Consider the following 14042-nt stretch of genomic DNA (forward strand, 5'->3'; position numbering starts at 1 on the left):
ACCCCAAGCCATATATCCATATACAATAGTTATAGATCATATGTTAAATTTTGAAATATTTCGAGAGACAATACAGTAGAAAGAATGTTGATCCTAGGAGTCACAAAACCCAAGTTTGAATACTAGTTCTACTAGTTACTACCTGTATGATGTTGGACCAGTCATTGCCTTGGCCCTCAGGTTCCTCAGCTGTAGTTACTTTGTGTTTATATACATATATATTAAACAAAAATAATAACCATCCAACACAGTAGGCAGTTATTAAGTGCTCATCATTTGCAGAGCACAAGAAAAAAAAACTGAAGCAAGACATAGCCCCTGTTCTCAAAGATATGCAATTTATCTCAAGCTAAGAACTTGGGGTAGAATACAATCCTGGCTCCTCATTATCATGTCATTCCTGTGAAAACATATAATTTGTCAAAAAGGAGGAATTCAGAGAATCATGGGAAGACATATGATGTAGAACAAAGCACGGGAGCAGTATACACAATTATTGCAGTAATGTAAACAAAAACAAAAAAATAAAAATAACATACTATTTATTAAGTTCACTCATATTAATTGCAAATCCAGGTTTTGGTTCTAAAAGCATATGACAAATACTTCTTTCTTTTCCATAAAGAGGTGAGGGAATAGTGTCAGGTGTATGTAGTCAGGATCGGGAGGTACATGGTAATATAACTGATATAAAAGGAAGACAGAAATAAAACTTTAGGAAAAAAAGGACAGAGTCTGTTTTATTATAATGATCCCTTTTTACCACCTGGTTTTCAGAAATAAGTTATGGCAGAAAGCCGGGACTGCCTGTACATTGTAATTTTGTTTTATTCATGCAGAGAATGCTAGAGAGAGTAGACCTTTTCCCCCCTCTGGCATGCTGAGTACCACATTTCGAGTATCAAAACTAATCTTCAATAATGAAGAGTAAGTCTGATATCTTCTGTCAATATTGAATTTTAAATAATCTCAATATTTGATACTAACAAAATGTTATTAAATATTAAGAGAGCTGCTAAAATTAAAAAAAAAATTCATTGTGTTCTCATGCCTCAATGGAAGTACTGTTTGAGGAGGCAGGATGGAATAGGAGCAAACAATGGCAGTAAGCAGTATTCCCAGGCCCACCAACTGGAAAGAAAAAAAGATGAAGCAAATTATGCCCGAGATGAAGTGTTGCCCCACTCCCACCCTTGGAGTTAAAAAAACATAGATTAGTTTTTGTTCTACTTATAGTGACATATTTCCTTATCCTCACCTAACTCTGAGTTCCATTCAGTAAAACATTTTAGGCACCAACTCTGCAAGGTTCTGTGCCAAAAGCTTGATTTGTAGTCAGAAGTGGAAAGCCTTAAGTCCTCAAGGATGACCAGATCTTGAGAGCAGCGGGGTGACTCAGTGGATGGAGAGCCAGGACCAGAGACAGGAGGTCCTGGGTTCAAATCTGGCCTCAAACACTTCCTAGCTGTGTGACCCTGGGCAAGTCACTGACCCCCCATTGCTTAGCCCTTACCACTCTTCTGCCTTGGAACCAATATACAGTATTGATTCTAAGACAGAAGATGAGGGTTTTAAAAAAAAGACAGCCAGGCCTCTAATAGAAGGAACTATGTAAAACTTGGCTATTCAGTTTCCCTTCTTTGAAGCTGGCATTAGTAAATATTCATTACTGTAATTTGCCTTCCTGAAGATTTCATTGTGGAAAGAGCACTGGATTTTGGGAGCCAAGTGTTTGTGTCTACAGCCTCTTTATAGCTATGGAAACTGAACAAGTCATTTCACACCCTCCCCCCAGACTCAGTTCCCTTATCTACGAAAAAGGCTAAATGATACATGCGTTGCTTACCTCAAAGGCTTGTTGTGAAGAAAATGCTTTCTCAATCTTAAATATTAGCAATTAGTAGCAAAACCTCTTTCTCCTTGTCTGGACCTCTAATTTAAAAAAAAATCATCTAATCATTTTTTAAGACCAAAAAGAATTTTAGAGATCACCTTTCCTTATTTAAAAAAAATTGTTATTTTCAAATTCTCCATCTCAAATACTTTAAGATGGGGAAAATGTCTTTTCAGAAGAGTGTGACATTGTAATATCTGAACAATCACACACATGGTATTATGATGTACAAATTTGACTGAAATTGCCACTACAGTATTATTACCTTGCTAATATCATTGGTGATGTTGTCTTTGAATTCTCAACATTTGGGACAGAAATGTCTGTCAGTACAATGGCTATTTTGCTTCCATTGCTGGCTACAATAATAACTATTAATGTCTTGCTATTATTTTAAATCTCAGGAATAAAAAACTATATCTTTCAAAGCCTTTGAGAATTCTTTAACTCAGAAGGAAAATAAAAGGTAGAAATTCAGTATGTAAGATCTACTATATAGTATGGTGTACACTAATTCATAAGTAATATAAGAGATAATAAGACCTATAAGTAAAGTAGAACAACTGTGAGCAGAATATTGATGTAAAGGCATTTTAAATTCTACTTTTAATGCTAAACACAGTGATATTACACTAATATACTTTTTCCTCCTACTGATATGAAGGAAATGCTGTAAGTAGGAACAATTATATAAAAATAATATAAGGTAAATTTAGATCCAATATTATATCAGAGCTTTCTATTTTGCATTTATATGAAATTTTTTTTATTTAAATACTTCCCCTGAAACAATCAATGTCATTTATCTCTTACCAAAAGTAAAACAAGCCTCCCAAACTCTGGGAATATGAACATCTAACATAAACTAAATTTATAATTATTTTTAATAGGAATGTAGGACAATTCTAATTTAGTATTTTGCCTCTGGGGGCAAAAAAATTTAGTCAAATCTATCCTGTACATTTTACTCAAAGTATTGATAGATGTTATTTAAAAAGCACTACTAGTTATTATTTTCCTAAACCCATAGAAAAAGAAATCACTGAAAACTAGAAAACAATATGTACATGCAGTGAGGGCACTTTTGGTGGGGGGGAGTTTGGGGGGAGAGAGAGAGAAGGGGTAAGAGAGAAATAGAGCAAACATAAACTTAAAGACCTGTCAACATAACTTGAGTACCTGGAAAGAAACTTAAAAATTTTATATATATATATATATATATATATAGGGAGTCATCTGAAAGATCCCTGGGGACTAGGCAACAGTGCATGCAGTTTTCTGAAGGACCAATCATGCCTGTCCAAATTGCTTTCTTTCCACAATGGTAACACATTAGACATGAGTAAGTAACAAACATCTCCAAAAAAGAGTGTGGGCACCCTCTCAGCAGCTGGAGCTGAGGAAGATCTCGTGTAGTCTTAGTAAAACATAAACTTTCTGCACTAGATTTAGTGTGGTAGACAGCGCACAACTGGACCATTACTTTTTTCAAAGCACACAATATAACAAAAGCTCAGATGGCCAGCTAACACCACTAGCAGGATCCACCTCTAGAACTTGTATTTCTGTACATTTCTAATCTAAAGATTATGTGATGAGGATTGGTTAAGTAGCTAAGTGGCACATAGGCAATGAAATTCATTGGATCATAGATTTAACTTGGAAAAGACTTGAGAAGCCATTCGGTTCAACTTCTTTTCTCATAGATGAGGAATTGATCCTTATAGGTAAAGTTACTTGCCCCAGATTGAATAGGTATAGTTGTAGACCCAGGATTTGAAGCCAACCCTTCTGATTCTGAATCCAAAATTCTTTACTGTTCCATGATATTTCCTTTTTGAAAATGAAAAAAAAAATCAGAATGCAGCTCTTAGTTTACAATATCTTCTCCTATGCCTAGCAGATGTCCTTGAATAATCTGCAGTAAATAAAATATACAAGAAATAAAGATTTCTGCAACAGTGATTTGTGTACTGTAGAGTGACAAAGTGTTTTCTTCTGAAAGAAAAGGGCACAAGTCAAAGTACAGCTGAAGCCAAGAGTCTTTAGTTGTTGCTATTGTTTTCCCAGATTCTTTACTTCTGCAGACATTGGGAGAGGCTGGTATTAGCTTCTTTCTTCCAACACAGAGTACTGTTGGACACATTAGGAGTATATATTTGATACATTTTTACATACCACCCTGTGTGCAGCTCACAAAGGAACTGGGCTAGTGCATCCCCTAGGTGCAGCTCAGCTTCATTCATACTTGCAAAGACTTATATTATAAACACTGCCACCCATAAGCACCACAACAGAAACAAGTACATTTTTTCATCATTTCCTTTGCTCTTAATCCTTTTTCTCTTCCTCCAACCAGACAGAGTTCCTTATTTGTAGGGTCAAATTCTTTCAGCTAATCATCAATGCATATTATCTAGATGACACATAATTTCAAATGGTCTTTAGTTAGCCTTGTAGCTAAATGTCTTTATGTCCTGTGAATCCCAATAAAGATCACTATATTAATATACCATTGGTCTTATGAACTGGTTCAACCAATATGGGAAGGAATTTAGAATTTTGCTAAGATCCCACTCACCACAAGGAAGATGCATATACCAAAGAAGCCAAAGATAGAAATGGAAGTCTCTTATACACCAGAATATTTATTGTAGTACTTTTTGTATGAGAAAAGAAAGAAGCAGCTTCCAAGTGGCTCAGAAACAGGTCTGAAAATGGGATTCATATGTGATCTCAGACACTTTCCAGTTGTGTGACCCTGGCCAAATCACTTAATCCCAATTGCCTAGCCCTTACCTTTCTTCTGCCATGGAACCAGTACTTAGTAGTTTGATTCTAAGACTGAAGGTAAGGGTTTAAAAAAGTAAAGAAGTAGAAACATACATAGTAGATTCTCTTTGATTAAGGAATGACTAAAGCTGTGGCTTGTGAATAATGGATAATTATTGTGTTGTACCAAATGATGACTGTGAAGACAATAGAAAAGCATGGGAAGACTTATTTGAACTGATACAAAGAAAAGTGAAGAGAATCAAGAAAATACACAATATAGGCAAAAACTACAACAATGTAAATAGAATAAATAACCAGAAAGTTGAAAACTATACATACTGTGGCCCTGATGAAGAAATATAAACAAATGATTCCCTCTTTTCTTTTTTGCAAGGAGGGAATATGTCATACCTGTCAGACAATTCATAACCAGTTGATCACCAGCTGACCAAGATTGATCACTTCTGCTGAATTATCTTTTGTGGTTGTTTCTATTTTACTCTTTATTATAAAATATGGCCCTAGAGATGGTAAAGAATAAAAAATGATATATATATATAAAAGAAAAGATAAAAAATTTTAAAGTGGGGAACAACTCTTTTGGAGACTTGGGAGACCCATGGCTTTGGGAAATGACATATACTTCCAAAATTTTTTCAATGTATTTATTGCTTATTGTTTGTTTCTTTAAAAAAATCCTTTGCTCTCTAGGGTGGCTCTTTGGGAGAAGAAGGAACAAAAGGGGAAAGCTAGATGACATAAAAGCAAAAGATATTTCAAAATAATTTATTTTTTAAAATAAGTGATAAAAGATGCCAGGCTATCCAGCAAGCTCTCTCATCCCAACAACTAAAACATTAGTATCAGATCTAATGCTTTGCCCTTACCAGACCACATCTAGAATTCCACATTCAGCCCTGGGTAACACATACCAAGAAATATGTTGATAAGCTACAGCATGTGACAAGGAAATCACTTTAAAAGACTGATATATATTAATTTAAGATCGCCAAGGAATTCAGCTATGTAATTCCTAAATGAAAACTCAAGTCAACCTTTTATGGAGTTTAATTACAAACAGGAGGAAGAAAGATATGAGAGAGAGAGAGAGAGAGAGAGAGAGAGAGAGAGAGAGAGAGAGAGAGAGAGAGAGAGAGAGAGAGAGAGAGAGAGAGAGAGAGAGAGAGAGGAATAGGGCTTAAATACCCCCTCTGTTTTGTTTAGGCTGGGCCAAAAGGCCCAAGCCCTTAGATAGCTGAGGCAAAGAAAAGAGATCAGTCCCTATCACTCACGTGAACAAAATGGAGAAACAGTCTCAGGGGCCTCCACCTCCAGCTTCCTTCAGAGCAAGCTTCTCAGAGCACAACCTCTCAGAGAAAAACCTCTCCAACCTCCTCCAGTCCTCAGACCCCGCTATCTTTAAGGAAACCAACCAAGTTCCCTCCCCTCAGTTCTCACATCTACCAATCACTGTCCATGTCTTCCCTGTGCCAATGGTGGCTCTAGCTTAACCCAGGACCGCCCAGAGGTCTGTGGCTTTGCACATGTCTGTTGAAGGTCATATTCTCAAATAATTAAATCTTGATCCTTTGCTGCAGCCCTTCCTAAATCCTGTTACCCTGAGCAGGGTGGAGATTGGAAGTTCTAAGACTTGGTTCTGTCATTCCAAGTATCTCTATTGTATCAATTCTAAAATCAATCATGACTCAAAGAACTTCCTGTTCTATGCTTAAGCATAGGTCAAAGCCCTTTCCATTGTTCAGCAAAAGGTTTCTGTCCTAAAGTAATCTTAAGAAGGGAGGAGGAGGAACCTCCCATGCCAATGGGGTTCACATTCCAATAGAGTTCCCACTATCAGTAGGAAATTCCCTACAAGCATGAAACCTTCCAATGGTGAAATTTCCAACATTCACAAGTCTAAGAAATTTTAAGGTTTACAAGCACTGCCAGATGAGGCAACCTAAGATATAAATAAGCACATGGCAAAACATGTAATATTACGATTGTTTGAAGAAATAGGTGGGGAAATAATTTGGAAAAGACTGGGCTGTGGAAATAGGGGTTGGGGAGTAGATGTCTTCACAATACTTGAAAGACTCTGAAATAGGAATTGTTCTATGAGGCCCCAGAGGCAGAAATAATATGAATGGGAGTATAATCGATCAATTTGCAGAGTCATAATTAGGCCACCAAGTGTGAGGAATAGTGTGAAGAAAAAATTTTCTAATAATTAGAGCTTTCCAAAAATAGAATGGGCTCCCTCAGGAAGTAGTAACTAGACAATCATTTGTTGGGGATGAACTATACAGAAGAATTCTTATTCGTGTACAAGTTGGACTCAGTAACTGCTGAACTCCTAACTGGGAGATCCAATTACTTAGGAGACAGCATCCACACAGGGAAGATAGTACTAGTCTTAGATAAGCAGAAAGTTTACCTGCCCAGAGATGTCCTTTTCATGTGACCTAGTTTTTCCTTTTGTTACCTTTTTTAAAAAATGTCATTTCTTTTTTTTTTTAACCCTTACCTTCCATCTTGGAGTCAATACTATGTATTGGCTCCAAGGCAGAAGAGTGGTAAGGGCTAGGCAATGGGGGCAAGTGACTTGCCCAGGGTCACACAGCTGGGAAGTGTCTGAGGCCAGATTTGAACCTAGGACCTCCCATCTCTAGGCCTGGCTCTCCATCCACTGAGCCACCCAGCTGCCCCCAATGTCATTTCTTAAGAGATGCTTCTTCCTCTCTGAAGGTGCCACTTCATAGCGCTGATGGCCCCACCAGATCTGTGTCTTTTGTATCTCATTCCTCTTTCCTCTCCCCCCAATTCCAGATTGATCCATGGAGGACAGCTGCTCAATGGACTAGCAGGTCCAACAGTAATGAATGCTGCTCCGTTCCTGTCGACCATGTGGTTTTCTGCAGACGAACGAGCTACTGCTACAGCGATTGCCTCCATGCTCAGCTACCTTGGTGGTGCTTGTGCATTTCTAGTTGGGCCTCTTATTGTTCCAGCTCCTAATGAAACCTCACATCTACTTACCTCAGAAAGTAACAGCATCCATATTAAGGATCGTATAGAGATGGTATTATATGCAGGTATTTTGAAATTTCCTTTCTCATTGCATTACTGTATCTTTCACCTCAGCCATTATATTAGAATTTTCTTAAGCATTTGCAGACAATTTTCACTGTTAAAACATATTTTTTTAAATCCTTAATCAGTACTATGTATTGGTTCCAAGGCAAAAGAGTGGTAAGAGCTAAGCAATGGGGTTTCAGTGACTTGCCCAGGGTCACCCAGCTAGGAAGTGTCTGAGGTCACATTTGAACTGGGATCTTCCCATCTCCAGGCCAACTCTATCCACTGAGCCACCTGGCTGCCCTCAAAACATATTATTGCTACAGTGAATGGTTATTCCTTCTCCCCCCCCCCCACCCATTCTTCAGTCTTATTAACTGATGTCTCTTTCAAGATTGGGGTTGGGGGGATTCTCTTTGAGTATCTTACCAGCATCTAAAACTAAAGTCATCATCTCCATTATGCATAAGCCAGAAAGGACAGCATGAAATAGAGGTACGACTTGGGGTCAAAATATTTGCAGTTTGAATAGAAAAGTCACTTAACCTCTCAGTATCATAAGGCTGTTAAGTGACAGAAGAGTTGCTCGATAGTTTCCACACCTGGAGTTCACTTCTCCAATGAAATCACTACTCTAGGCAGACCTCGGTGACCAGCAAAAACAGCCATGCCCACAAAGAGTTCATATTCTTATGGAGTAGACGTGTAAACAAATAAATACATTCATGCTCTATATGAGGTAAATTGGAGGCAGTCTTAGAGGGAAGGGAAATAGAAAAGGCCTATTGCCAAGGGTAAGATTTGAGCTGGGACTGGCAGGAAGCCAAGATCAGGAAGGAGGGCATTCCACATATGGGGGACAGCTAACAAATCCATGGGCATAGAGAGAGGGAGCTCTGTGTGAGGAATAGTAAGAAGGCCATCATGGCTTGGTCACAGAACGTGTGTGTGTAAAAAGCCTGGAAAAGTAGAAAGGGTCAGGTGGTAAAAGCCTTTAAAAGTCGAACAGCATTTTCTATTTGATCTTGGGACTAATGGGGAGCTATTGGAGTCTATTGAATAGGAGAGTGACGTGGTCAGATCTGTACTTTATCCTTAAGAATCTTACTTTCAGAGCGGGGAGACAACACTTTTAGGGAAGCAGGGGCCAAGGAAAGGGTTTTTTGTTTTGGAAAGTCACAGACTGGTGAGTGAACCTGTAGGAGAACAGATTGACAATACCTTTTCCAGTAGCAATGACTGTATTGATCAAGTTGCAACCTAGCTTTTAAATGTTAGTTTTTCTATCCATTTACCATTTTTTTTGTTGTAAACATCTTGTTTGAATAGGACTGATTGGAGTTGTTTTAAATGCACACTGTATCTTTTTCTCTGTATTTTTCTCTGTATTTTTGTGCTTTTTTTTGTTGACCTTTGCTCTAACATCAGTGGTTCCACTGTACAGGTGACTTGGGAATGGCTGTAATGTTAATAATGAGCTTTATTATCTGGTAAAAAAAAAAAGTCCATTTTTCCTCCATCATTTTGTGTTCAATATGCATTTAATCTTCTAGCTCTTTTCACAAAGGGAAATATTCATTGTATATAAGTATGAGGCTTCTGTGTAGCTTGTGCATTTAGCTTCTCTCATTTCATTCCTGAATCATATTTTCCAATATGTTTTTGTTATCCTTCTGGTGTTCCCCTTTCCATTGAAGTCACTGAGTGTTAAGGTATAAGTTGATTTAATTTGGAGGGTTCTGCTGAGTACAGAGAGTTTTTCTACCTTCTAATCTTCTGCAACAGATGTGGTTGTATAAGCTGCAGTTATTGTGATGGTCATATTTTTGCAAATGCTTATCATGAGCAGTACAATACAAGATGACCAACTGTCCTCTGAAATTCCGTTTCTTATTGCTTCTGGATGCACAATAAAACCCATTCCATCAATATATGCAAGTTGACTGACTGGAATTAAAGATGCATTGTAAGACCTATGTATGAAAGGAAACCATCTTACTCAAAAATAGAGAGACCAGGAGTGGCAGGTCCTTTAGCAGTGTGCTTAGGTAAAATGGGTGTTTGTATTTACCCGCCTGATCCTAGAGGTTGATTGAGTGGGAGCCTGACTCCTCAACAGCAATAAGGAAATGCCTAAGAAAAGAAAAACCAACCCCAAAATAGCAAGGTGTGATACTCATAAAATTACCTAACTATAGAGTATCTGTGTCCTCCTCTATAGTAACACAAGCAATGGTGATGTCAAAAGAAACAACACAAGCTTGTCTCTTGAGATGTACTCAAGTGGATAAGCAGACATTCAGTGAAATAAAGCAAGAATTGGCAGCTGAGAAAATCACAAGACTAAATAAAAGAAGAGCTCAAAGAAAGCATTGAGGTCAGTGCTTTGTATTAGAGCATAAGAATCTTTGTGCAGAGTATGAGGGTCAGAATCCAGAGGGGAAGATGCAGAGACTGGATGTTTATGTTGCAAGTTATAGAATGTCAGGGTTAGAATTTTCTCATCATGTATCGCTGTGACCTGTTAGACTTTCGGGGTTTTCTTATCACTTGTTTCTCTTGAGCCTGTAGAGGAGTAAGTATGTATGTATTAAATTTAGATCTTTGTATATCCATGATTTCTTTCAAAAACAGATTAATTAATCATTAGATCTGTGAACTTCATTTAATTTCTTTTCTTTTTTTTCCTCACTCACCTACCTTTTATTTTAAAAAAAAATTTTAAGGGTTTTTTTGTTTTTGTTTTTGTGGTTTTATATCACTTAGATTTTTTCTCTATATTCTTCTCACTTTACTTTCTCATTCCTCTGAGAAAGCCAGTATAGGGTATGGGAAAATAGCTTGGATAACCATACTTTAGGTTGAGTTAATAAAATTGCTTTCCTAGTTTCTGTAACAATACTCTTTATTTCTATAGTGCATTACAAGTGCAAAGAACTTTCTCATTTGTTTTCTTGGTTGAGTTGCACAAAAACTTATGGAATTCTGAGTTTGAGAAAACAAAAGCGAAGTTGAAAAAGTCACTCCTCTAGTAAGTAGCCCACCTAAACCTAGGTCTTAGGACTGCAAGTCTAATTCTCCATCTTCTCTGCCATTCTGGCTCTCCTAAGAGGCAGTGAGAAATAAACACAGAGGTTTCAAGTAACCAAACAGATTTGCAAAGCTGGTCATGTTCTTAAAATATGCATAAAATTGTTTTGTTGTAATATTAAATGTAGTTTCTAGGAAGTAAGAATGTCACTTCCTGGAAATCCTTAGCAAAGGGACTTAATAATAATAGCTCCTTTTAAATAATGCTTTAAAAGTTGGAAGGGGCTATACATATATTATCACATTTGATCTTCACAACTATCCTGGTGCTATTATTATGCTCTTTGCTATGCAGTTTCTTTGCTTAATTGTGCAATTTACATGTGAGGAAAAGAAATCCAAGTCACTTTAAGTGATTTGCTCAGGTTACACACATAGCTCATAACAACCCTGTCTGTTTGGCTTCTTGTCACAGCCATATGTTCGGACTTCATCAGTTTGAAATTCATCAATCATTTGGTGTGTTGTGGAATAATTTATTGTTGATATTTTAATTATTTGTTACTTAATTGAATTAAATAATTTAATGTTAAATAATTTTAATATTAACTCAAGCATATTTAATTATGAAAGTAAATCTTCAGTTCCTACCCAAAGAATAAAATATAAATTATTTTTAAAATTATTTTTAAATTTTAGATTACTCTTACCACTACCTTCCTCCATTAATATAAAATAATTAAAAGTTGACTGCATTCTTTTGAAATGAAAAAGTCTATAGTCATCTGGTATGTGGATAAGGGAACTTCAGCGAGGAAGAAAAGCTAAGCATCAGAATGAGATTATTGGCATTCCAGTGCAAGATTCAAAATTGCCAATTTGTAATTGCACCTTTGAATAAAATTCTTTTTATTTAAATGTTATAAAAATTTGTCTTACTTTATGAATAGTATTTTCTTTTTTTATATTAAAGTTCCCATGTATCTCCCTTCCTTCTTTCCTTCCTGAACTAAAGAAAGACAATTTTTCCTTAAAAATAAAAAATTATCATGTAACCATGGGAAAATATTCTAAATTAATTAAATACATTTTTTCAAAAAAAATTTAAAAATTTAAAATTAATTGTAAACTAATAGTCATGTAGTTCAAGGGTTCTAAACTGAAATCCTGAGCTTTTTTTTTTTTAACCACCTTTTGTCTTAGAATCAATACTAAGTGTAAAATTCAAGATAGAAGAACAATAATGATAGGCAATGTGGGTTAAATGACCTGCCCAGGGTCACACAACTAGGATGTGTCTGAGAACAGATTTGAACCCAGGACCTCCCACCTCCAGGTCTGGCTTTCTATCTACTGAGCTTCCTAGCTGCCCCAATCATGAGTTAAAAAAATATATTTGACAATTGTATTTTACTAGAACTAGCATCCTTTGAAATCCTTTGTATTTTATTTAATGCATTTAAAGATATTATTATGAGAAGGGATCTGTGGGTGATGCTAACATAAAAAAGAACTCCTAATCTAGTTCCAACCCTTTGGCCTTTTTGTTATAGGAAAGGAAAGTGAGAGCTGGGGCAAGTAATCAATTTTCCTTGAATCACAGGATTATTAACTGTAGAGCCAGAATTGAAACCCAGGTCTCCAGATTCCAGCCCAATGCTTTTTCCCTTAGTTCTGTGTTTTTCTTGTGTGATGCCTGTCTTTTGTAAAAATAATTTTCATAAATCATATTTTTCTTTTGACTTCTGTTATTTATTGAGCTACAATTAATTAATTTCATTTCTGATTGCTATCCAGTTAGAGATGATTCATAACACATTAGCTTTAAATTTTCCTGCCAAGTAATTAATGAACTGTAAATAAACACTTAGATATCAAACTATAAGGAGTTCCTAATTAGGGTAACTTATTTCTGAAGGGACAGTGCTTTTGTAATATGGAAGTAATGATTACCCTTTAATTGTCTGTATATAATTTATAAAAGTTGCAACCATATCTAACTTTTAGAAGTTCAGATGTTTATTTTTTTCATATGGAATGTTTTCTTTATCCTAAATTGTGAAGAAAGGAGATATTATTTGAATATTCCCACTAAGCCACCAAATCCTTGGATTGCCGGTTTTCAAAGAATCGGAATATGATAAACTGTAATCATTCAGATTATATAACATGATTTAGTCTTTGTTTTAAAAAGATTAATTTAGAATATTGTTCCATGTTTACATGAATCATGCTCTTTCCCTCCTCTCCCCCAGCCCCTCCCATAGCCAATACTCAATTCCACTGGGTTTTACATGTGTCATTGATCAAGACCTATTTCCATATTATTGATATTTGCACTAAGGTGATCATTTAGAGTCTAAGGTTTATATATTTAAATGATGTGAGATATTTGTTCTTACTCATTCAGTTGGTCACCATGACCTTCAGAGGACATTCACTGTATTCTACTTCAGCCCAGTTTGAAATTAATAATCTGTACTTATTACCATGCTTTAAAAAAAAACTCCATTCTGGATGCTAATAATAATACTCCATAGTATTATAGGGTTAGTTTCGAAGTCCTTACATCATAGTTTTGTCAAAAAAAAATGTCCTCATTATGATCCTATAAAAGTTACTAAACTGTTTCTGTTCATTGATACCACTGCTAGACACCTCCTCAAGGAAGGAGGTGAAAAACAGAGGGAAAGATGCCCTAAATACTAAAGAGATTTATAGAAACACTTTTTTGTAATTGCAAAATGCTAGGAATTAAATGAGGAAATGTCTGAATTAAGATCTATGAGTGAAATGCAAAATAATTGCTTCAAAAGAGGCAGCAAATGAGAAACTTGTGAAGACTTGTATGAATTAAAGCAGAATGAGGTAATTAAGAACAACAACATTATTTGATGACCAGAAAGGTTGTGAAAACAAAAAACTAACACCCCAAACGACATTAGCATGCAAATCAGTGCAATCCTCATCTTGACTTTAGCAGCCTGATGAGGAAAAATCTTGGTAGAGATGTGGTAGAGCATAGGGCAATAGGGAGTGCTTACGGAATCAGCAGACTTATAAAAAGTCTTATCTGTAAAGAGGCCTATCAGTTGTCCATGGCTTGACTGAGCTAGCTGATGTTCAGTTTTACACTGAATCCGTCCTTTTGGCTGGCTAGATTTATGTGTTTGATGTACACCATTGCATTGAGGAGTTTATTAAACTATAACACAAAGTATAAATTGTATCCCTTCACATGGTTTGACTGAGGATGTAGACTCTA

General features: G+C 36.2%; 1 protein-coding gene across 1 annotated transcript in view; it reads left to right on the forward strand.

The window, feature by feature from the left end:
* Window positions 1-14042, forward strand: part of SLC49A4 (solute carrier family 49 member 4) — a 159557-nt gene that overhangs the window by 58970 nt on the left and 86545 nt on the right. Inside the window, exon 3 of the mRNA XM_001371935.4 lies at window positions 7499-7764. Coding sequence (XP_001371972.1) covers window positions 7499-7764 — 266 coding nt within the window. The remainder of the gene's footprint in view (window positions 1-7498; window positions 7765-14042) is intronic.

Source organism: Monodelphis domestica, chromosome 4 (assembly GCF_027887165.1).
Source record: "Monodelphis domestica isolate mMonDom1 chromosome 4, mMonDom1.pri, whole genome shotgun sequence".
Classification (NCBI taxonomy): domain Eukaryota; kingdom Metazoa; phylum Chordata; class Mammalia; order Didelphimorphia; family Didelphidae; genus Monodelphis; species Monodelphis domestica.